The sequence below is a fragment of the Piliocolobus tephrosceles genome, chromosome 5 (assembly GCF_002776525.5).
Source record: "Piliocolobus tephrosceles isolate RC106 chromosome 5, ASM277652v3, whole genome shotgun sequence".
Taxonomy (NCBI): Eukaryota; Metazoa; Chordata; class Mammalia; order Primates; family Cercopithecidae; genus Piliocolobus; species Piliocolobus tephrosceles.
This window is the reverse complement of record NC_045438.1, coordinates 94,592,313-94,615,541: the sequence shown is the minus strand read 5'-3', so window position 1 is coordinate 94,615,541 and position 23,229 is coordinate 94,592,313. Positions and strand designations below refer to the sequence as shown.

At 38.4% G+C, this 23,229-nt stretch overlaps 1 protein-coding gene across 1 annotated transcript in view; it reads left to right on the top strand.

The window, feature by feature from the left end:
* Nucleotides 1-23,229, top strand: part of MEI4 (meiotic double-stranded break formation protein 4) — a 269,653-nt gene that overhangs the window by 61,664 nt on the left and 184,760 nt on the right. The window contains exon 3 of the mRNA XM_023223076.1: nucleotides 20,267-20,802. Within this exon, the coding sequence (XP_023078844.1) occupies nucleotides 20,267-20,802 (536 nt within the window). The remainder of the gene's footprint in view (nucleotides 1-20,266; nucleotides 20,803-23,229) is intronic.

The following is a 23,229-nucleotide window of genomic DNA, read 5'->3' as shown; positions in this document are numbered from 1 at the left end:
CTGAATTGGGTGTATTGCTGACTTCAGTATTTTTTTTTTTTTTTTTTTTACCAGTTCGTCATGGTAGCATTCACGCATTGATGAATGAAAATTATGCAGGTGGATTCATTGTTTCACTTTGTAGCAGATTGTATCGTCATGGCTTTGACATTATTCTATAGGGCTGTGTGTGATATTGACATCACAATATAAGTGTTTGCCTTCTCTCATCCTGACACTTCCTCTTTGTTAGGAAATGAAATTAGGACTATACTTTTTACTATACTGCAAGTTTTTGACCCTTAAATAATGGAATCCAAAGAGAGATGGTTTCCTCTTATCAGCTCCCAGTTTTTCCCTACTAACTCTTCTTTCAGAGCAATTATTCTCATTTATTCAGTCTCTTTTAATTCAGTATTTGTAAGCTACAAGACAGTGTAGAAAATACGGAAAGATAAAGTTTAAGCCCTGCCCATAGCATCACACAGTCTAGTGAGAGTAAGATCACATCATTAATTGTACCCAATGCGACCCCATAGTACAGAGAAAGATACTAATGTTCAGAAGAGAGAGAGAAAGTGATTATTTTGTCTTAGAAAATAGGACTTTTAAAAGTCTTTTTGAAGGAAGTTGCTTACCTTTAAGGATGGATCGGAGAGCTATGGGTACTAGGCTGTTTCAAGCAAGTGGAAACAATGTAAAGTATAGCTAGAGCAATATACTGGCAAATGATATAATATGACTGTGGCATACGGAGCATGAAGAGGTGTTCTAGAAAATAAGATGACAACTAGGTTGGAGCCTGTTAAGAAAAGGTGTGACAGCCAGTGGAAAACATGCTGCATTCTGTAGGCAGTGAGTGGCATTTTAAGGATTTTCCAGCAGAAAAATAACGGAGAAACTTTTATTGAGTGTAATGCTATGCGTTTCTAAGACAGTATACTTTCCATAAGTTATTTCTTTAGGTTATCTGATGGATAAGGTTATTTAGACAGAGTAATTAGGCATCAGTGTTTAGAATTCTTGGGGAGAGGGAGGAGATTGGAAACAGGGACATCAATGTCATAGCTCAGGTCTTATATATAATTACTTTGGCATGGAAATAAAAGAGGTGCTGGTATTTTTAAAAGGTTTTTAGTTATTGAGAAATATTGAGCTCTTACTCAACAATAAAGGCTTGGAATATAGCAATAAATCAGGGAATCCAGGACACTTAAGGAGTGCACATTCCTAAGGACATGGACAGAGTACACCATTAGGAAGTGATCAGGAAGTGGTAGTAATATTTAGAGAATTAAAATTGGATGATGTGATAGAAATTAGGAGATCAGGGAGACCTTTCTGAAGAAGGAACATTTAAAGAGATGCTTGAATGATAACAAGGAATAAGCCTTGAGACTACTGGGGGTGGGAGTGAGGAGAGCATCCCAGGCAGAGGGAAGGTTTAATGCAAAGCCCCCAAATGGGAACAAGGAAAGAAGGGGGAGATAGGATCAATATCATCTGTCAATGAAATATATATGGAGATCAAGGAAGCAGTCAAGGTTGACTCTTAGGTTTCAAATCTTGGAGACTGGAGGGTAGTAGCAGTCCTAGCAGGAAGTTGTACCAAGAGTAAGTGGAAACGGTGAATTTTTTTGGACAAATGAGGTTTCAGGCACTGAAGTCAAGTCATATTGAGATAGTAGCAAGCGAGGATACCTGGTGACTTGAACTTGAGAGAGGTGTCAGGATTAGAAATACAGATAAGAAAGTCATCTGCCTAAAGGAATTCTTTGAGGCAGTGGGAAAGATGGGAACATCCATGAGACTAGAATGAGGGGTGGTATCAAAAGCACAGCAAGAAGGAAGGTTTGTGTTGGAGAGTTAAAGGATGGCTTCAGAGAGAGAGTGACAACCAGGAAAGTCCAGAATTTGAGCACCTAAAGGCAAAGGGAGTTGTATTGTCAAATAGTTTAGAGCCAAGCTGACCCACAAATCTGCTGTGTTGTTTTTTGAAGCTCAGGTAGTGAAGACAATTCAGCTAAAACGAATCTTCTCATTAGTTTATAATTTCACACATTTGAAAGTGGTATCTCTTGGTATATTCAAAGTTAGAAAAGTGATGCAAATTGCTAGAATGGGATAAATTAACTGAATTTTATTTGGCTCTTCTCTCTCTTCTTTGTTAGTCTAGCTAGTGCTGTATCTATTTTATCAGTATTTTCTCTATCCAGTCTATCACTGATGGGCATTTGGGTTGGTTCCAAGTATTTAATATTGTAAATAGTGCTGCAATAAATATACATGTGCATGTGTCTTTATAATAGAATGATTTATAATCCTTTGTGTACATACCCAGTAATGGGATTTCTGGGTCAAATGGTATTTTTGATTCTAGATCCTTCAGGAATTGCCACACTGTATTCTACAATTGTTCAACTAATTTACACTTCCACCAACAGTGTAAAACATCCTCTCCAGAATCTGTTGTTTACACTTCTACCAACAGTGTAAAAGCATCCTGTCCCACATCTGTTGTTTCCTGACTTTTTAACATTCTTCATTCTAACTGGCGTGAGAAGGTATCTCATTGTGGTTTTGATTTGCATTTCTCTGATGGCTAGTGATGATGAGCATTTTTTCATGTGTCTGTTGGCTGCATAAATATCTTCTTTTGAGAAGTGTCTGTTCATATCCTTGGCCTCCTTTTTGTTGGTTTTTTTTTTTTTTTTCCTTGTAAATTTAAGTTCCTTGTAGACTCTGGATATTAGATCTTTGTCAGATGGGTAGATTGCAAAAATTTTCACCCATTCTGTAGGTTGCCTGTTCACTATGATGATAATTTCTTTTTCTGTCTAGCTCTTTAGTTTAATTAGATCCCATTTATCAATTTTGGCTTTTGTTGCAATTGCTTTTAGTGTTTTGGTCATGAAGTATTTGCCCATGCCTATGTCCTGAATGGTATTGCCTAGGTATTCTTCTAGGGTTTTTTTTTTTTTTTTTTTTTTTTTTAGTTTTGAGCTTTACATTGAAGTCTTTAACCCATCTTGAGTTGATTTTTTTGTGTTAGGTGTAAGGAAGAGGTCCAGTTTTAGTTTTCTGCATATTGCTAGCCAGTTTTCCCAGCACCATTTATTAAATAGGGAATCCTGTCACCATTGCTCGTTGGCACATATACACCGTGGAATACTATGCAGCCATAGAATAGAATGAGTTCATGTCCTTTGCAGGAACATGGATGAACCTGGAAGCTGTAATTCTCACCAGACTAATACAGGAACAGAAAACTAAGCACTGCATGCTCTCACTCATAAGTGGAAGTTGAACAATGAGAACCTGTGGACACAGGGAGGGGAATATCACACACTGGGCCTGTCGGGGTGGGGAGCAAGGGGAGGGAGAGCATTAGGACAAATACTTAATGCATGCTTGAAACCTAGATGACGGGTTGATAGGTACAGCAAACCACTATGGCACATGTGTAACTATGTAACAAACCTGCACGTTCTGCATATGTATCCCAGAACTTAAAACTAAAAAAAAAAAAAAAAATGCAAAAAGCCAACTCCTGGATTTATTGATCTTTTGAAATTTTTTGTGTCTCAATCTCTTTTAGTTCAGCTTTGATTTTAATTATTTCTTGTCTTCTGCTAGCTTTGGGATTGCTTTGCTCTAGGTTCTCTAATTCTGTTAGTTTTGATGTTAGGTTATTAAATTGAGATCTTTCTAACTTTTTGATGTGGATGTTTAGTGCTATAATTTTTCCTCTTAACACTGCCTTAGCTGTGTCCCAGAGATCCTGGTATGTTGTATCTTTGTTCTCATTAGTTTCAAACAATTTCTTGATTTCTACCTTAATTACATTATTTACCTCAAAGTCATTCAGAAGCAGGTTATTCATTTTTTGTGTAATTGTATGGTTTTGAGCTATTTTCTCATTCTTGAATTCTATTTTAATTGCAGTGTGGTCTGAGAGAGTGTCTGTTATGATTTCAGTTATTTTTCATTTGCCAAGGAGTGTTTTATGTTTGATTATGTGATCGATTTTAGAGTATGTGCCATGTAGTGGCACATGAGGATGAGAAGAATGTATATTCTGTCGTTTTGAGGTAGAGAGTTCTGTAGATGTCTATCAGGTCCCTTTGATCCAGTAGTGAGTTTGGGTCCTCAATATCTTTGTTCATTTTTTGCTTCAATGATCTGTCTAATATTGTCAGTGGGGTGCTAAAGTCTCCCACTATTACTGCAATTGAAGCCTTTTCTTTGTCACCATTTCTCAAAAATGCTTTGCTGCAATGTGCTAAAATATATCCTTCTAGAGGCAGAAGTCAATTGCTTTAAACTGAAACACTGTCATATCACAATATGAATTATGAAATATTTAAAAATAGCATTTCCTGTTTGACCACCAGGTGGCATAAACATTACTTTTAAATTGTCGAATTTAAGGTATCTGTATATGTGAGTGATTACTATTAATGCTAGGAAATCATAGATGGTACTAACAAATTGTATACACCTGTGATGTTATTTCAGTGCATTTGAAGAGATTTTATTTGATCTCAACCTTTGTTTATGTGTGTAGACACACACACACACACACACACACACACACACACACACACACATATATAAATAATGTTGAACATACATATTTTGAAAAAAATTTGTATATATATGTATTCAGACCACCAATTATGTAGGAGAGCAGGCATCAAGCAACAGAAATACCCACAAAATAAACTCTGTGTCTGCCCTGAAGAGCTTCCTCTTTGCAATAGGGAGTCATTAAAGCACTTAAAACAGGTTAATGAGTATAGTAATGTAATTATGTGTAAGGTACAAGATAGCATAGACAGGGGAGATACTTTTCACAGAAAATTTGTAGCAGGGTTTGAAGAATCAGTACACCTCTGGATTATAGTAGAAGAAACACACCAGATGGGAAAAAAACTTGTGCAGTTACATTAATTAGTGTGGCATGTTTTTGGTGAACTGTAAGGAGTTTAAAGTTGTTTGCATGTAAATAAGGATGAGACTAGAGGGAAGGCTGGAGAAGGAGGAGGGGGCCACACAGTGAAAGGCTTTGTAGGCAAAACTGAGGAACATGAACTCTATCCTGTAAGGTATGGGTAACCTGTGGGAAATTTTAAGGAGAGAATTTCTGTTATCAAAGTAGTATTTTAACAGAGTGACTCTCTGATTGGTCTAGAGTGTGGCCTAGGGGAGGACAGAACCAGAAAGCAGTAATCAACTAGGTGAGGTAATTATGTTAATCAGTTCAAGAGATCATAATGGTGTGGATTAAAGTGGTGGATGGGACGCGGGAAGGACAGATTCTGATACATATGTTATGACAGTGAATTTTATGTGTCCACTTAATGGGTCATGGAGTACCCAGATATTTGATCAAATATCATTCGGTGTGTTGTGAGTGTGTTTTTGGATAAGATTATTTGAACTGGTAGGCTGAGTAAAGCAGATTACCTCCCAAATGTAGGTTGGCCTCATCCAATAAGTGGATGCCCTGAGTTGAAACAAAAAAGTTAACACTTCCTTAAGTAAGGGGGGACTCCCCTTGCTTGAATGCCTTGAGCTGGGATGTGGGTTTTATCCTGCTTTCACACTTAAACTGCAACATCAGCTCTTGGGTCTTAAGTCTGCTGGTTTTTGGACTAGAACTTACAGTATCCTGGGTCTCCAGCTTGCTGACTGCAGATCTTGGTACTTCTCAGCCTCCATGATTGCTTCAGCCAATTGCACAACCCAGTTTCTTAAAATATATGGCGTGTGTGTGTGTGTGAATATATATATATATATATATATATATATATATTAAAATTATTTTTTTTTTTTTTTTCCTCTGAAAAACCCTAATACATATGTCAAAGTTAGAATCAGCATAACATAGTGCTTTCACTGTATGTGGAGAGTAGAAGAGAGAAAGGAGCCAAGGATGGTTTTTTTACTCTGGGCCTAGTGACAGGAGGGATAGCCACAATATTAGCTGAAATGGAGAACATGTAGGGCAAACATAAATTGTGTTTTTATGTGCGATGCATGAAGACTATTTGTTCAGTTCTATAAAGTTTATGAGCTTGTAGAGAGTTCAGAAAAAAATTACCCTTTTGACATTTGGTTCTACGAGTGTTTATTTCATTTTCACACTGCTATAAAGAACTGCCTGAGGCTGGGTACGGTGGCTCATGCCTGTAATCCCAGCACTTTGGGAGGCTGAGGCGGGTGGATCACCTGATATCAGGAGCTCAAGATCAGCCTGAACAACATGGTAAAACCTAATATCTACTAGAAATACAAAAATTAGCTGGGCATGGTGGCACACACCTGTAACTAGGTAACTAGGTGTAACTAGGGAGGTTGAGGCAGGAGAAGCACTTGAACCCAGGAGGCAGAGATTGTAGTGAGCCGAGATCATGCCACTGCTCTTCAGCCTAGGCAAGAGAGCAAGACTCCATCTCAAAAAAAAAAAAAAAAAAAAAAAAGAACGGACTGCATGGAGACTGGATAATTTACCAAGAAAAGAGGTTTAATTGACTCACAGTTCCAAATGGCTAGGGAGACCTCAGGAAACCCACAATCATGGTGGAAGGGGATGCAGGCATGTCTTACATGGCAGCAGGTGAGAGAGAGAGTGAAGGGGGAAGAGCCCCTTATACAACCATTAGATCTCATGAGAACTCACTCACTATCATGAGAACAGCATGGAGGAAACCATCACCATGATCCAGTCACCTCCTACCAGGTCCCTCCCTTGAAACATGGGGATTACAGTTCAGGATAAGATTTGGGTGGGGACACAGAGCCAAACCATATTATTCCACCACTGATCCCTCTCAAGTCTCATATCCTTCTCACATTTTAAAACACAATCATCCCTTTCCAACAGTCCCCCAAAGTCTTAACCCATTTCAGCATTAACTCAAAAATTCAAAGTCCAAAGTCTCATGTGAGACAAGGCAAGTCCCTTTCACCTATGAACATGTAAAATCAAAAGCTGCTTAGTTACTTCCAAGATACAATGGGGGTACAGGCATTGGGTAAATGCTCCTGTTCCAAATGGGAGAAATTGGCCAAAACAAAGGGGTCTATAGGCCCCATGCAAGTGCAGAATCCAGTGGGGCAGTCAAATCCTAAAGGTCTGAAATGATCTCCTTTGATTCTGTGTCTCACATCTGCTGATGCAAGGGGTGCCCATGGCCTTCAGCAGCTCCATCGTAGGCTGGCATTGAGTGCCCATGGCTTTTCCAGGCACACAGTGCAAGCTGTTGGTGGATCTGCTATTCTGGGATCTGAGGGACAGGAGCCCTCTTCTCTCAGTTTCACTAGGCAGTGCCCCAGTGGGGACTGTACTGCGGCTCCAACCCCCCTTTGCTTTCCACACTGCCATAGCAGTGGCTCTCCATGAGGGCTCTCCCCCTGCAGCAGACTTCTGCCTAGACATCCCTGCATTTCCATACATACTCTGAAATCTAGTCAGTGGTTTCCAGACCTTAATTGTTGAATTCAGTGCACCTGCAGGCCCAACACCATGTGGAAGCTGCTTGGAGCTTACACCCTCTGAAGCAATAGCCCAAGCTTTACCATGGCCCCTTTGGGGTACAGCTGGAGCTGGAGCAACTGGGATACAGGGCACCAAGTCCCTAGGCTGCACAGAGCAGGAGTGTGGTCCTGGGCCCAGCCCAGGAAGCCATTTTATCCTACTAGGCCTGGGGACCTGTGATGAGAGGGGCTGCATTAAAGGTCTCTGACATCCGTGGAGACATTTTCCCCATTGTCTTGGAGACTAACATTAGACTCCTTGTTATTTATGTAAATTTCTGCAGCTGGGTTAAATTTCTCCCAAGAAAATAGGTTTTTATTTTCTAAGACATGGTCAGGCTGCAAATTTTCTAAAACTTTTATGCTCTGTCACCTCTTGAATGCTTTGCTGCTTTGAAATTTCTTCATCTGGATTCCCTAAATCATCTCTTTCAAGGTCAAAGTTCCCAGTAGGGGCTGACAGACATGTCATACAGGAGAGCTCTGGCTAGCATCTGGCAGGTGCCCCTCTGGGACAAAGCTTCCAGAGAAAGGAACAGGCAGCAATCTTTGCTGTTCTCCAGCCTCTGCTGGTGATACCCAGGAAAACGGTCTGGAGTGGACCTCCAGCCAACTCCAACAGACCTGCAGCAGAGGGGCCTGTTAGAAGGAAAAGTAACAAACAGAAATGAATAGTATCAACATCAAATAAAAAGAAGTCCACTCAGACCCCAGCTGGAGGTCACCGACTTCAAAGACCAAAGGTAGATAAATTCATGAAGATGGGGAGAAACCAGTGCAAAAAAGCTGAAAATTCCAAAAACCAGAACACCTCTTCTCCTCCAAAGGATCACAACTCCTCACCAGCAAGAGAAGAAAACTGGACAGAATGAATTGGATGAATTGACAGAAGTAGGCTTCATAAGGTGGGTAATAAAATCCTCCAAGCTAAAGGAGCATGTTCTAAGCCAATGCAAGGGAGCTGAGAACCTTGATAAAAGGTTAGACAACTTGCTTACTAGAATAACTAGTTTAGAGAAGAACATAAATGATCTGATGTAGCTGAACAACATAACATGAGAACTTCGTGAAGCATACACAAGTGTCAATAGCTGAATCGATCAAGCGGAAGAAAGGATATCAGAGATTGAAGATCAACTCAGTGAAATAAAGTGAGAAAAAAAGATTAGAGAAAAAAGAATGAAAAGAAACAAAGAAAGCATCCAAGAAATATGGGACTATGTGAAAAGACCAAATATTATGCTTGATTGATGTACCTGAAAGTGACTGGGAGAATGGAACCAAGTTGGAAAACACTCTTCAGGCTGTTAGCCAGGAGGACTTCCCCAAACTAGCAAGGCAGGCTAACATTCAAACTCAGAAAATACAGAGAACACCACAAAGATACTCCTCAAGAAGAGCAACCCCAAAGACACATAATCATCAGATTCACCAAGGGTGAAATGAAGTAAAAATGTTAAGGGCAGCCTGGGAGATAGATGGGGTTACCCACAAAGGGAAGCCCACCAGACTAACAGCAGATCTCTCTGCAGAAATTTTACAAGCCAGAAGAGAATGGGGGCTGATATTCAACATTCTTAAGGAAAATAATTTTCAACCCAAAATTTCATATCCAGCCACACTGAGCTTCATAAGCGAAGGAGAAATAAAATTCTTTACAGACAAGCAAATGCTGAGAGATTTTGTCACCACCAAGCCTGCTTTATAAGAGCTCCTGAAGGAAGCACTAAACATGGAAAGCAACAACCAGTACCAGTCACTGCAAAAACATACCAAATTGTAAAGACCATTGACGCTATGAAGAAACTGCATCAACTAACGGGAAAAATAACCAGCTAGCATCATAATGACAGGATCAAATTCACACGTAACAATATTAACCTTAAATGTAAAAGGGCTAAATGCCCCAGTTAAAAGACACAGACTAGCAAACTGGATAAGGAGTCAAGACCCATCAGTCTGCTGTATTCAGGAGACCCATCTCACATTCAAAGACACACATAGCCTCAAAATAAAGGGATGGAGGAATATTTACCATGCAAATGGAAACCAAAAAAGGCAGGTATTGCGATCCTAGTCTCTGATTAAACAGACTTTAAACCAACAAAAATCAAAAGAGACATAGAAGGACATTACATAATGTCCTTTCTCAGCAAACACAACAGCAGATCAATACAACCAGAACAGCTAACTATCCTAAATATATATGCACCCAATACAGGAGCACCCAGATTCATAAAGCAAGTTCTTAACGACCTACAAAGAGACTTAAGACTCCCACACAATAATAATGGGAGACTTAAACACCCCATTGTCAATATTAGGCAGATCAACAGGAGAGAAAATTAACAATGATATCCAGGACTTGAACTTAGCTCTGGACCAAGCAGACCTAACAGGCATCTACAGGACTCTCCACCCCAAATCAACAGAGTATACATTTTTTCTCAGCACCACATCACACTTATTCTAAAATTCACCACATAATTGGAAGTAAAACACTTCCTAGCAAATGCAAAAGAAGGGAAATCATGACAAACAGTCTCTCAGACCACAGTGCAATCAAATTAGAACTCAGGATTAAGAAACTCACTCAAAACTGCACAACTGTATGGAAACTTAACAACCTGCTCCTGAATGACTACTGAGTACATAACGAAATGAAGGCAGAAATGAAGATGTTCTTTGAAACCAATGAGAACAAAGACACAACATAGCAGAATCTGTGGGACACATTTAAAGTGGTGTGTAGAGAGAAGTGTATAACCCTAACATCACCAAAAAAAAAAAAAAAAAAAAAAAAAAAAAAAACTAGAGAAACAAGAACAAACAAATTTAAGAGGTAGCAGAAGACGAGATATAACTAAGATCAGAGCAGAGCTAAAGGAGTTAGAGACGCAAAAAAACTCTTGAAAAAATCAGTGAATCCAGGAGCTAGTTTGAAAAGATCAACAAAACAGATAGACCGCTAGCCAGACTAATAAGAAAAGAGAGAAGAATCAAATAGATGCAACAAAAATTGATAAAGGGGATAATCACCATGTATCCCACAGAAATACAAACTACCAACAAAGAATTTGCACCCTCTATGCAAATAAACTAGAAAATCTAGAAGAAATGGATGAGTTCCTGGACACATACACCCTCCCAAGATTCAAAGCTCTGAAATGACTAATAACAAGTTCTGAAATAGAGGCAGCAATTAATAGCCTACCAACCAAAAAAAGTTCAGTACCAGACTGATTCACAAGCCAAATTCTAGCAGAGGTACAAAGAGGAGCTGTTACCATTCCTTCTGAAATTATCCCAAAAAATAGAAAAATAGGAAATCCTCCCTAACACATTTTATGAGGCCAGCATCATCCTGTTACCAAAACCTGGCAGAGACAAAACAAAAAAAGAAAATTTCAGACCAATATCCCTGATAAACATTGACGTGAAAATCCTCAGTAAAATACTGGCAAACCGAATCCAGCAGCACATCATCAAAAAGCTTATCCACCATGATCAAGTTGGCTTGATCCTTGGGATGCAAGGCTAGTTCAACATACTCAAATGAATAAACTCAAATTTATTTGTAAATCAATAATACTCAAATCAACATACTCAAATCAGTAATCCATCACATAAACAGAACCAATGACAAAAATCACATGATTATCTCAATAGATCCAGAAAAGGTCTTTGACAAAATTCAACAGCCCTTCATGCTAAAAACTGTCAATAAATTTGGTATTGATGGAATGTATCTCAAAATAATAAGAGTTTTATGAACACGCACAGCCAATATCATACTGAATGGGCAAAAACTGGAAGCATTCCCTTTGAAAACCCACACAAGACAAGGATGCCCTCTCTCACCACTCCCATTCAACATAGTACTGGAAGTTCTGGCCAGGGCAATCAGGCAAGAGAAGGAAGTAAAACGTATTCAATTAGGAAAAGAGGAAGTCAAACTGTGTCTGTTTGCAGATGACGTGATTGTATATTTAGAAAATCCCATTGTCTCTGCTCCAAATCTCTTAAGCTCATAAGCAACTTCAGCAAAGTCTCAGGATACAAAATCAGCGTGCAGAAATCACAAGCATTCTTATACACCAAGAACAGACAGACAGCCATATCATGAGTGAACTCCCATTAACAATTGCTATTAAGAGAATAAAATACCTAGGAATCCAACTTAGAAGGGATGTGAAGGACCTCTTCAAGAACTACAAACCACTGTTCAAGGAAATAAGAGAAGACACACAAAAAATGGAAAAACATTCCATGCTCATTGATAGGAAGAATCGTATCGTGAAAATGAACATACTGCCCAAAGTAAATTTTAGATTCAGTGTATCCTCATGAAGCTACCATTGACTTTCTTCACAAAGTTGGAATAAAACTAATTTAAATTTCATATGGAACCAAAAAAAGAGCCCGTATTGCCAAGACAATCCTGAGCCAAAAGAACAAAGCTGGGGGCATCACACTACCTGACTTCAAACTATACTGTAAGGCTACAGTAACCAAAACAGCATGGTACTGGTACTAAAACAGAGATATAGACCAATGGAACAGAACAGAGCCCTCAGAAATAATACCACACATTTACAGCCATCTGTTCTTTGACAAACCTGACCAAAACAATAAATGGGGAAAGGATTCCCTATTTAATAAATGCTGCTGGGTAAACTGGCTCGCCATAAGTAGAAAGCTGAAACTAGATCCCTTCCTTACTCCTTATACAAGAATGAATTCAAGATGGATTAAAGACTTAAATGTTAGACCTAAAACCACAAAAACCCTAGAAGAAAACCTAGGCAATACCATTCAGGACATAGGCATGGGCAAAGACTTCATGACTAAAACACCCAAAGCAATGGCAACAAAAGCCAAAATTGACAAATGTCATCTAATTAAACTAAAGAGCTTCTGCACAGCAAAAGAAACTATCATCATAGTGAACAGGCAACCTACAGAATGGGAGAAAATTTTTGCAAACTATCCATCTGACAAAGAGCTAATATCCAGAATCTACAAAGAACTTAAACAAATTTACAAGAAAAAAACCAACCCCATAAAAAAGTGGGTGAAGGATTTGAACAGACACTTTTCAAAAGAAGACATTTATGCAGCCAACAAACATATGAAAAAAAGCGCATCATCACTGATCATTAGAGAAATGCAAATTAAAACCACAATGAGATATCACTTCATGCCAGTTAGAATGGCAATCATTAAAAAGTCAGGAAACAACAGATGCTGGAGAGGATGTTGAGAAATAGGAATGCTTTTACACTGTTGGTGGGAGTGTAAATGAGTTCAACCTTTGTGGAAGACAGTATGTCGATTCCTCAAGGATCTAGAATCAGAAATACCATTTGACCCAGAAATCCCATTACTGAGTATATACCCAAAAGATTATAAACCATTCTGCTATAAAGACACATGCACACATGTGTTTATTACAGCACTGTTTACAATAGCAAAGACTTGGAACCAACCCAAATACCCATCAATAATAGACTGGACAAAGAAAATGTGGCACATATACACCATGGGATACTATGCAGCCATGAAAAAGAATGAGTTCATGTTCTTTGCAGGGACATGGATGAAGCTGGAAACCATCCTTCTCAGCAAACTAACACAACAGCAGAAAACCAAACACCGCATGTTCTCACTCATAAGTGGGAGTTAAACAATGAAACACATGGACACAGGGAGTGGAACATCACTGTTTTAGGGGGCTTGGGGAGGGATACCCTTAGGAGAAATACCTAATGTAGATGATGGGTTGATGGGTGCAGCAAACCACCATGGCTATGTGAACACCTGTGTAACAAACCTGCATGTTCTGCACGTGTACCCCATAACTTAAAGTATAATATAAATAAAAAGAAGTGAAACTCAGAACAAACAAAGTTCCACAGATCTCTAGGGCGGAGGCAAAATGCTGCCAGTCTCTCTGCTGAAGCATAGCAAGAGTTACTTTTACTCCAGTTCCCCATAAGTTCCTCATCTGCACCTGAGATCACCTCAGCCTGGGCTTTACTGTTTAGATCACTATTAACATTTTGGTCAAAATCATTTAACAGGTCTTTAGGAAATTGCAAACTTTCTGACATCTTCCTGTCTTCTTCTGAACCCTCAAAATGGTTACAATCTGAGCCTTTTACCCAGTTTCAAAATTGCTTCCACATTTTCAGGTTATCTTTATAGCAGTACCCCATTCTCTGCAGTACCAATTTCCTGTATTAGTTCATTTTCGCACTGCTGTAAAGAACTTCCCTAAACTGGGTAATTTACAAAGAAAATAGGTTCTGTTGACTCACATTTCCACATGGCTGGGGTGGCCTCAGGGAACCCACAGTCATGGTGGAAGGGGAAGCAGGCACGTCTTACATGCAGAGAGAGAGTGTGAAGGGGGAAAGAGCCCCTTATAAAACCATCAGATCTTGTGAGAACTCACTCACTATCATGAGAACAGCATGGCAGTAACCACCCCCATGATCCAATTACCTCCCACAGGCCCCTCCCTTGACATGTGGGTATTACAGTTTGAGATGAGATTTAAATGGGGACACAGATCCAAACCATATCGGCGGGTTTAATTTTATGGGTAAGTTAGGGAATGTAGAAATAAGTAAGAAAGGCATCAAGAATTCATGTGACTGGGCAGAGTGGGTGGCACCTGTAATTCCAGTGACTTGGGAGGCTGAAGTGGAAGGATCCCTTGAGGGCAGGAATCAGGATGTGAGACCAACCTGGGCAACAAGTGAGACAGTCTCCTAAAAAAAACAAAGAAAAAGAGCCGGTGTGATTGTGAATAATTTTGAGGGGGAGCTCAAAATATACAGATTTACTGTCAATCCTGGTGTGGGTATTCCTAGGGCAGGATGTGTGACAGGTGGGTCCCATCTCTATTTTGTTAAGTATACTTGAGATCCACTCTAAAATGGTAAATGGATCTTAAAAACTGAAAGAAAATGGTAAGGTGGACCTTAAAAACTGAAAGAAAATGGAAGGGTGAAGGGTTCAGCAAAATGAAATAGAAAGTCTGTGGGATCCAATGCGTAAGAGGGACTTAGAATATTGTAGATGGATTATGTAGGTTTTGTTTATTAATTTTTTTTTCTCCAAGACGAAGTCTCACTCTGTCACCAAGGCTGGAGTGCAGTGGCACGATCTCGGTTCACTGAAACTTCCACCTCCTGTGTTCAAGCGATTCTCCTGCCTCAGCCTCCCGAGTAGCTGGGATTACAGGCACACACCACCACACCCGACTGACTTTTGTATTTTCAGTAGAGACAGGGTTTTACCATGTTGGCCAGGCTGGTCTTGAACTCTTGACCTCGTGATCTGCCCACCTCGGACTCCCATGTGCTGGGTGTTTTTTATAACTTTTAATTGATATTTCATGTACTTTTGGTTATGATTGCATACTTTAGCATAATTTAGATTTCTGATCTCCATAATTATGTAATAATAATAGAAAACATGAAACAATATGTGTCAAACTGTGCTGGAGTGGGGTGTGTGTGTGTGTGTGTGTGTATTTACCTCTATTAAATCTAATGACAAACAGGTAGGTGCAATAAATTGGAGAGACGTTATCCCAAGCTCATCTGCCCAATAAGATAGGAAGAGAGAAATCTTATTTGACTTTTGCTTTACCTTAGTCTGTCCTGGAAAAACAGGAATTACATAAAGCGGCACCAGCATGGCTTCATTATCTTTTCTCTCCTTTGGGCATGATGTTTCTTTGAAGTCTAACTCAGTCATACAAGCAGAGAATAGAATCTGATTGTAGTTTTGAAAGAACCATTTAAAGGCACAAGGATATATTAGTCTATGTCCATGCTGTATATTACTCAAATGAGAATGGATACTTAAAAATCTTATCTTTATGAATTAATATGACTATTATCAGATAGTATAACCCATTAATACTAATATTGAAAATGTTTCATCTTTTCTAAGAAAACTTTTTTTCCTATTTATGTTTTTCCTCTTGTAAGGACACATACTATAGTCACAGCTGCCCAATATTATTCATCTTATTAGGGAGTGAGTGGTTTCTAATATGAAAGCATTGGCTTCCAGTGTAAATGCTGTTTGTAGTTATCAGAGTTTTCATCATTGAGGACAGATAGAAGCAGAACTAAATTGGTTATGGGTTACAAAAGTTATTAATAGTAGATGCTATGAAAAAGCATATTATTGGCTTTTTGTTGGTTGATTTTAAATAATTATTGCAATAGCCACATTCTTTTGGTTTCTGTCTCTCTCTCCCCCTCTCTGTCTCCCCTCCCTCTCCCCTCCCTCTCTCTCCTTCCCTTTCTCTCTCTTTCTGTCTTCCTCTCTCTCTTACCCCCGGCCTTCTCCTTCTCTCTGTTTCTAATTCTGTCCTTCTATCTGATCTTTCTAGGCTATCTATGTAATTGTTGTGGTTTGGTATAATTTTCCAAGGAGTTGATCATGGTTCATTATAAATATGAGAGAAGACCTGTTATAGCCCACAACAAGTTGCGGCTCTAAGCATTTCCCCTGACGAGGTGTCTGCTGCAGATGATTCTATTGTTTAGTGAAAGGATCACAAGTATGACAAGAGACAGAGCCTCTGGCCTCAAGGAACTTATAAACAAGTGGATAACATGCAGAAATCAATGAACACTATAATGGAGACGTACAGAAGCTGGAATAGAGCACACAGCCTCTTTGCTGTCATTGGAAGGTGATTGGACTTGGAATGTAATGATTTTGCTTGTTCACTGTGTGGCTTTTCTCAGTTGTCTTAATCAAACTGAGCTCCGTTTTCTAATTGGCAAATTAGAGATCAAAATAACATATCTTTCAGGGTTTTTGTGAATATTAGTTGAATTATTTGATGAATCTAGTTTATATAATAAAATATGAATATAAGATTCTTTTATTCAGCTTGATATTTTGACTTTAACAATGGAAGCCATGTTGTGTGAAATCCCAGCGTAGTTCTCTGTTGCGATGTTAAAGCATTCCTTTAGAGCACTGAAAGGAGATTCTTCTTTGTGTGTTTTTCCATATTAGCATTTCTAACATATGCTCTCATGACATTTTTCTGATGGTATAGAAATAAAGCAGCCTGTAAGAAAGGTGGTCAATTTTGTGTATTCCTGTCCCCATAGCATACATTGGTAGAGGTACTCCTTCATATTTGTACTTATCATGCCTGAAGGGGATGAGATGGAGTGGATGTGGCTTGCCAGAAGGCATGGCAGTGAGAAGTAAAGAGAAAAACTAACAATCACATTTTTCTTCCCAATTTATCCATTGGTAGAATTCATTTTCTGAGTTCATCTTGAAATAATTACACATGAAGTTAAGCTTACCTTTAAGGTTAATGCAATTGTTCTGCTTTTTAAATTATGTTAACTTACATGAAAGAAAAGTATAATTTTCTAGATTACTGTAGTCCATATTTCCCCTTTATTTATGTGAGGAATGAAGTTAGTGTCTTGAGAAGTCATTTTCAGTGTCTGTTTACTTAAAATGATCAGTCCGTCTGACTGTGTTAGTATAGAAATAGGCCAGGTGTTGTGACTCATGCCTGTAATCCCAGCACTTTGGGAGGTGGAGGCGGAGGCGGAGGCGGGCGGATCACAGTGTCAAGAGATGGAGACCATCCTGGCTGACATGGTGAAACCCTGTCTCTACTAAAAATATGAAAATTAGCTGGGTGTGGTGGCGTGTGCCTTTAGTCCCAACTACTCAGGAGGCTGAGGCAGGAGAATCGCTTAAACCTGGGAGGTGGAGGTTGTAGTGAGCTGAGATCACGCCACTGCAGTCCTGCTTGGCGACAGAGCAAGACTCCATCTCACCAAAAAAAAAAAAAAAAAAAAAAAAAAATATATATATATATATATATAGCCACATGCAGTTTAATGTTTGCTTATAGGTCATTGTTCTGGTTACAACTACTTTTTGAACTTTCTGCATTATCATCTCCTTTTAAGCATGGCATATAGAAGTTGTGGTGATAATTAGCAAGGACATATCTGTACATTTTTGGTGGTTATAGTAGACACTTGTTAAATGAATGAGCTCTAGGTTAAATCTGAATCCTCCAATTCTACCTCATCAGTTTCTGATTTTTCTGAAGGACAAGAGCAACACATTAGATAGATTTAGGAATATATCATGGAGAATGTAGAAGATGTCATGTTTACCATTATTTTTGTGCACTGTTCAACTACTGTCCCCCTTTCTCAAAATGTAAGAAAATATGACTGTCAGGTGAAATCTCCTTTAACTTCCTGTATGCCAGTAGTAGTTCTGTACAACCCTATGCTTTCTTATCCTCTTTCCTTCAGCTTAAAGTGTTCACTTTGACATTACAGATCCCAGCCCATCCACTGGGTCCTTGACTCAGTCTCCTATCTTCTCCAGGGCCATGTCTCACCTGCCATTCTTTTCTTATATTTCCAACCTCTGCTTATCCATTGTGTTTTTTCTTTGTTTTTAATTGCTCATTTCACTCAATTTGTCATGCCACATTTGTCTGTAGTTGCTATCCATTTTATGCTTTCCTGATCTAAGTCCTCAGAAGTGTCCTTCACTTACTTTCCTCACTTACTTCCAGTCTTCACTTACTTTCTTCACTTCCAGTCTTTGCTTACTTTCTTCTCATTCACTCTTTAGTCCATTGCAATAAGTTCTTTGTCTGCCACCCTCTCCAATTGATCAAAACTGCTCTGGATAAACCTGCTATGAATGAGGTAACTTATCTTTTTTGTTGCTTTTTTAAATTAGCAATTCCAATAGGTATTTTTTCAACCTATTGTTTTGGTGGACTTTTTTGCTTCATGTATGTAACTCTTCTTGAAACTGTTTCCTTTACTTTTATGACACAATCGTTTTTTTCTTGTACCTTTTAAATTGTTCCTTCTCTATTTGCTTAATGACTGTTATATCTTCAAATATTGATCCTATTCAGGGTACCTTTTTTGATCCTTTGTTTACTCAGTGCCCATACTCTCTCTCTGAGTGATTGTAACCATTTTTATGGTTTCTACTATCTATACACTGATAACTCCTAAAATGCATTTTCAGTCTAGACCTTCTCCCCGGTCTTAGGCTTATGTGAACAGTTTCTAAAGGATCATCTCTGACTAGATTTTCTCCAGCTGCCTCAGAGTTTACATGACTAAACCTGAACTTTTTATAGTCTCTCCTAAGCCAGTTCTTCTATCTTTTTACTATTTCAGTTGGTAGCACCATAATCTACCTTGTCACCTAAGTCAGAACTATGGAATGCATTTATTCATACTTCCACTTCATTGCCCATATTCAGTCAATAAGCTGGTCTCCAGATTACATGTTGGTATTTTGTGTTTATTTTCCCAGTCAGTCCTTTTCTTTCTCTTCCATTGCAGCTGCTTAGTTCATTTCACTCTTCACCGATGTTGGGACTAATAGAAGTGTTTTCAGTTGATCTCTCAATGTTTTATCATGTTCTCAAATAAGCCCTTCCTATAACCAACAGAATGATGAAATTGAAATAAGACCATTTCATTTTTCTGCATTACAACTTTCAGTGCCTCATTCCTGCTCCCACTGCTGACAGTAATATTTCTCATACTTAGTTTCATAGATATGTGTGTGTGCTTCAGAATATTCAATGAGAACTTTTCAATTTGGTTTGTGCGTTTTACTGATAATCATTTTAAAAACAACCACTGCTTTGTGTTTATGATGGCATATCTGTCAAAGAGTGACCTAGAGTAATTAGATTTAGCTTTAAATGCAGTATTTTTCAGCCAATATGTGGAAATTCTAGAAGTTATAGACATAGTTTCATGGATCTATACCACATACACACATATGTACATACACAGGTACATATACATGTATATACACATATACACACACATATATGCTATACATACACAGAGATATGTAGATATCTGTATATATTTATATTTGTATATCAGATATTTTATGTGTGTATCTGCATAATTTTTCCAAAGGGGTCTTAATATTATTCAAGTTGGAAATTCACTCTACACTTTATAGGATGAATTGTAAGGTTCTTAATATGTCTTGTGTTATCTTTTATGATCTGCCCTCTACATTATGTATCTTAGTCTCTTATACTTTCTGTGGAAGCAGCATCAAATTACTTGAGAGTCCTCATAAACACAAATGCTATTATTTTTCCTGTTGTATTTATGCGTTTACACTTACCCCTTAGGTGTATGGAATTATCTTGCCTTCTCTCTTCTCCTAACTTTAACTCTGAACTCCTACTTTGTAAGTAGTTCCATCATGACCTCTTCCAGGATACACTTATCTAACAAGGTAGGCTGTTCAGTGGCCCTCCTGATTTTATAGTTCCCTCGGCAAATCTCTATGTCTAGGTACACCTTATTGCTTTGTAGTTACTTATTGGATTCACTACCAGACTGTGACCTTCTTCGGGTCTTGTGGCTTTCTCCTCTGCATTTTTCAAGCATGGCATTGTAATTGAATGAAAGATAATGACCTGAAAATACATGAATGAATCACCTTTCTACCCATGAAGATAAAGACCTTTTTTTCTGCAGTGATTTCAATTTCTTTCACAGTTTTGTCTTTACTCAGTTTTTACACTACTGCTTGTTAAATGCTTAATGTACATTTATATACTTCATTTCTTATTTTAAATAAGTATCAATGGCTAGTTTTACATGAAGAAATTTCAGCTGCATGAAGATAATCCTTCTATTCCTTTATTTTTCAGGAAACCTATCTTCCCAGTTGGAGGCTCAGGAACCTAAGAGTTCTGAAAGTACATTAACTTCGATGGAAGATTCTGGATGTGATTTGTCAAATGAGCAGAGAACTGAATCCTCAGACCTGTCCCAGCACTTTGTAGAAAGCTGGACCCCCACTCACTTTCCACCACTGCCTCTTGTGAAAAGACCTTGTGCTATCCTGCAAAATCCTTTGTCTTCTCACATGCAATTCTTGCAATATCTTCTTGAATTAAAGAACTTGACAGAATCAGGTAATCTTAAAAGAGACTTAACCCACTTTGAAAAAGACTCTTCCACAGTCTCTGATTCTGTTTTTCAGTTGCTGGATGGCCTGATCACTTTTTACCGTAATCCCAAACTTCCTTTTTCAAGATTTTGGACAGAGGCTGTTGGTACTTTAGCTAGTCTGATCAGTGACTGTAACTTGTCTAGTCATATTCTTAAAAAGTGTTCCAAGAAGTTGGAAGAATTTGAGAAAACCCTACTACATGCTATTTTAGGAAACAATCATATAAATCGGGTAAGTAATAAATCCCTCTTTTATTCATAAAATGCTAGTAATTTTAGTGAGCATCTCTTTGGGTAATGTCTGTTGTTGTCCCTTAGCCTTGTGGTTCAAGGAGTCCCTTAGTGGGTCTTTTTCTGCAGCTGTCTGCAGCTGTTATCTGTCATGATGTCTCCACCTCTAGCCTCTGATTTCTACAACATAGTTTTCTGCATAGATGCCTTTGCTTCAAGCTTTTTCTTCTCTGCTTTGAATTACTTTCTCTGTTTTATTATCAGCACCCTTGGATTCTTTTCTTCTTATGTTTTCCCTTTTCTGTTTCTATTTCCTATTGTTCAAAAAGTCTCAAAACTTTTGAGAAAACCACTAACAAATAAGGTTTTCTAAACTTAACTTCTGTGAGTGTTAAATTCCTCATAATGGATTCTCTGTACTGTATTGAATTTGCTGTTTTTCTGGCATTGACTGGCAAATGCCTTGGGGTTGAGGAATATTTTTCTCTTCTTTTGACCTTTCCCTTGTAAGTGGCAAATGCCTCATGGACCCTCTGCAGGTGTGGGTGAATTGAATAAATTGGCTAAGGAGCACATAATATAAAGCTTTATTATGTTTTTTTTCTCATTTATTTAACATGGCTTAGGAAGATTTACTCAGGGATTCTTTTTTAACAAGTGACATTGAGATAACCTGAAGTTGTTTTGTTGTTTGGCTCTTGAGACATGGTAGAGAATTTCTTTTTCAAGTTATTCCTGCCTTCTTTGCCATCTGATCCTTTTACTGGGAAATTCCAAATGGCTTCACATTTTAATCCTCTTGAATTGACTACCAAAATATAATAGAATAAACCAAAAGGTCTATCTAACTTATTTACTATATTTCACTGTAGGAAAAAGGTTATTGGAGCTTGTTTCTTTGGATACATTATTGTTAAATATTTGCCTCAGTGCTATGATCTAACATTTAGAGTTTTTGTACAGTGGAGGCTTTATCTGAGTTTTCAAAATTTTGATAAAATTTGCACTGCTAAACCAATTTGTTTCATGTACAGCTGTTCTTTCCTTCTCTATTAAGGTATGATTTGATCAATATTTTATAAACTTTATGATTAAGCTTTTGGCATTTGTGAACGATATTGAATTTTCTGTCTGGAAAATGGAAATCTTTTTCTTTTGGACATGGTCAATCAGGAATTAAATATCATATTTGCTATAGTTGTATCTGAGATATAAAATCCATTTCTAAACCATCAAAATATCTTAAATACTTCATATTTTTAAAACTTCTTTTTATATTTTTGATTTCTTTTAAAAACTACTTTAAGCAGTCTTTATGTAACTTGGAACCTTGAAGATACTGGCATTTATATTCCATATCAGAGTTACTGAATGATGCAAATATTTTCCAGTCTAGTCTTTGCCTTTATATATGTATTGGAGGTTGATATGACTTACTCCTACACAAGAGTAACCTTGGGAATTGTATGGAAGGAGGAGTATGTGTAGAATAAACTACACATAAACTTGTGAAAGTCCTCTTTACTCTTTCCTGCACCTTCCTCAAGCAGATGGACAGAGTCTTGGAGGTGCAAGCTATGCTGCCTGGGGTTGGTGGAGGGGTGACATAAGCACTTCCTTGGTTGCCTCAGCTGGTATCTCGCTAGGTTCCATGCACTCCAAGTTCCCTGACTCTGAGCCCAGCAGAGCACCAAGACTTGTGCAGGAATTGCAGTCCTTGTGGTCTAGGTTGCCCTTCATGTTTATTTATAACCCCAAAATAGTTTAGTTCATGGTGGCAGGGCTTGCCAAAACTCAGGTTCCAACTGCAACAGTTACCCCTGTAAGAAAGCCATTCATTCACTTGTTCATCTACTGTTGGCCAACTGTTCAGCAGTGGCTGGCACGATGGCAAGTGACATAAGAAATATATACTTCATCCATAGAACCAACTATACCATCACAAGTTTGAAATGAAAACTATAGTTTTCATTTCTTGTAGAGACTTCCTGGTTTTGGTATCAGGATAATCCTGACCTCATAAAATGTGTTTGGAAGTGGACCTTTTTATTTTCAGGAAGAGTTTAGAAAGATTGTTCTTAAATCCTCTTTGAATGTTTGGTAGGATTCACCTGTGTGGTCATCAGATCAGATTATTTGTTGGGAGCCTTTTTTTTTTTTTTTTTTTTTTTTTAAGACGGAGTCTCACTCTGTCACCAGGCTAGAGTGCAGTGGCACTGCAACCTCCACTTCCTGGGTTCAGGCGATTCTCCTGCCACAGCCTCCCGAGTAACTGGGACTACAGGCGCATGCCACCACACCCAGCTAATTTTTGTATTTTTAGTAGAGATGGGGTTTCACCATATTGACCAGGATGGTCTCAATCTCTTGCCCTCATGATTTGCCCGCGTCGGCCTCCCAAAGTGCTAGGATTATAGGTGAGAGCCAC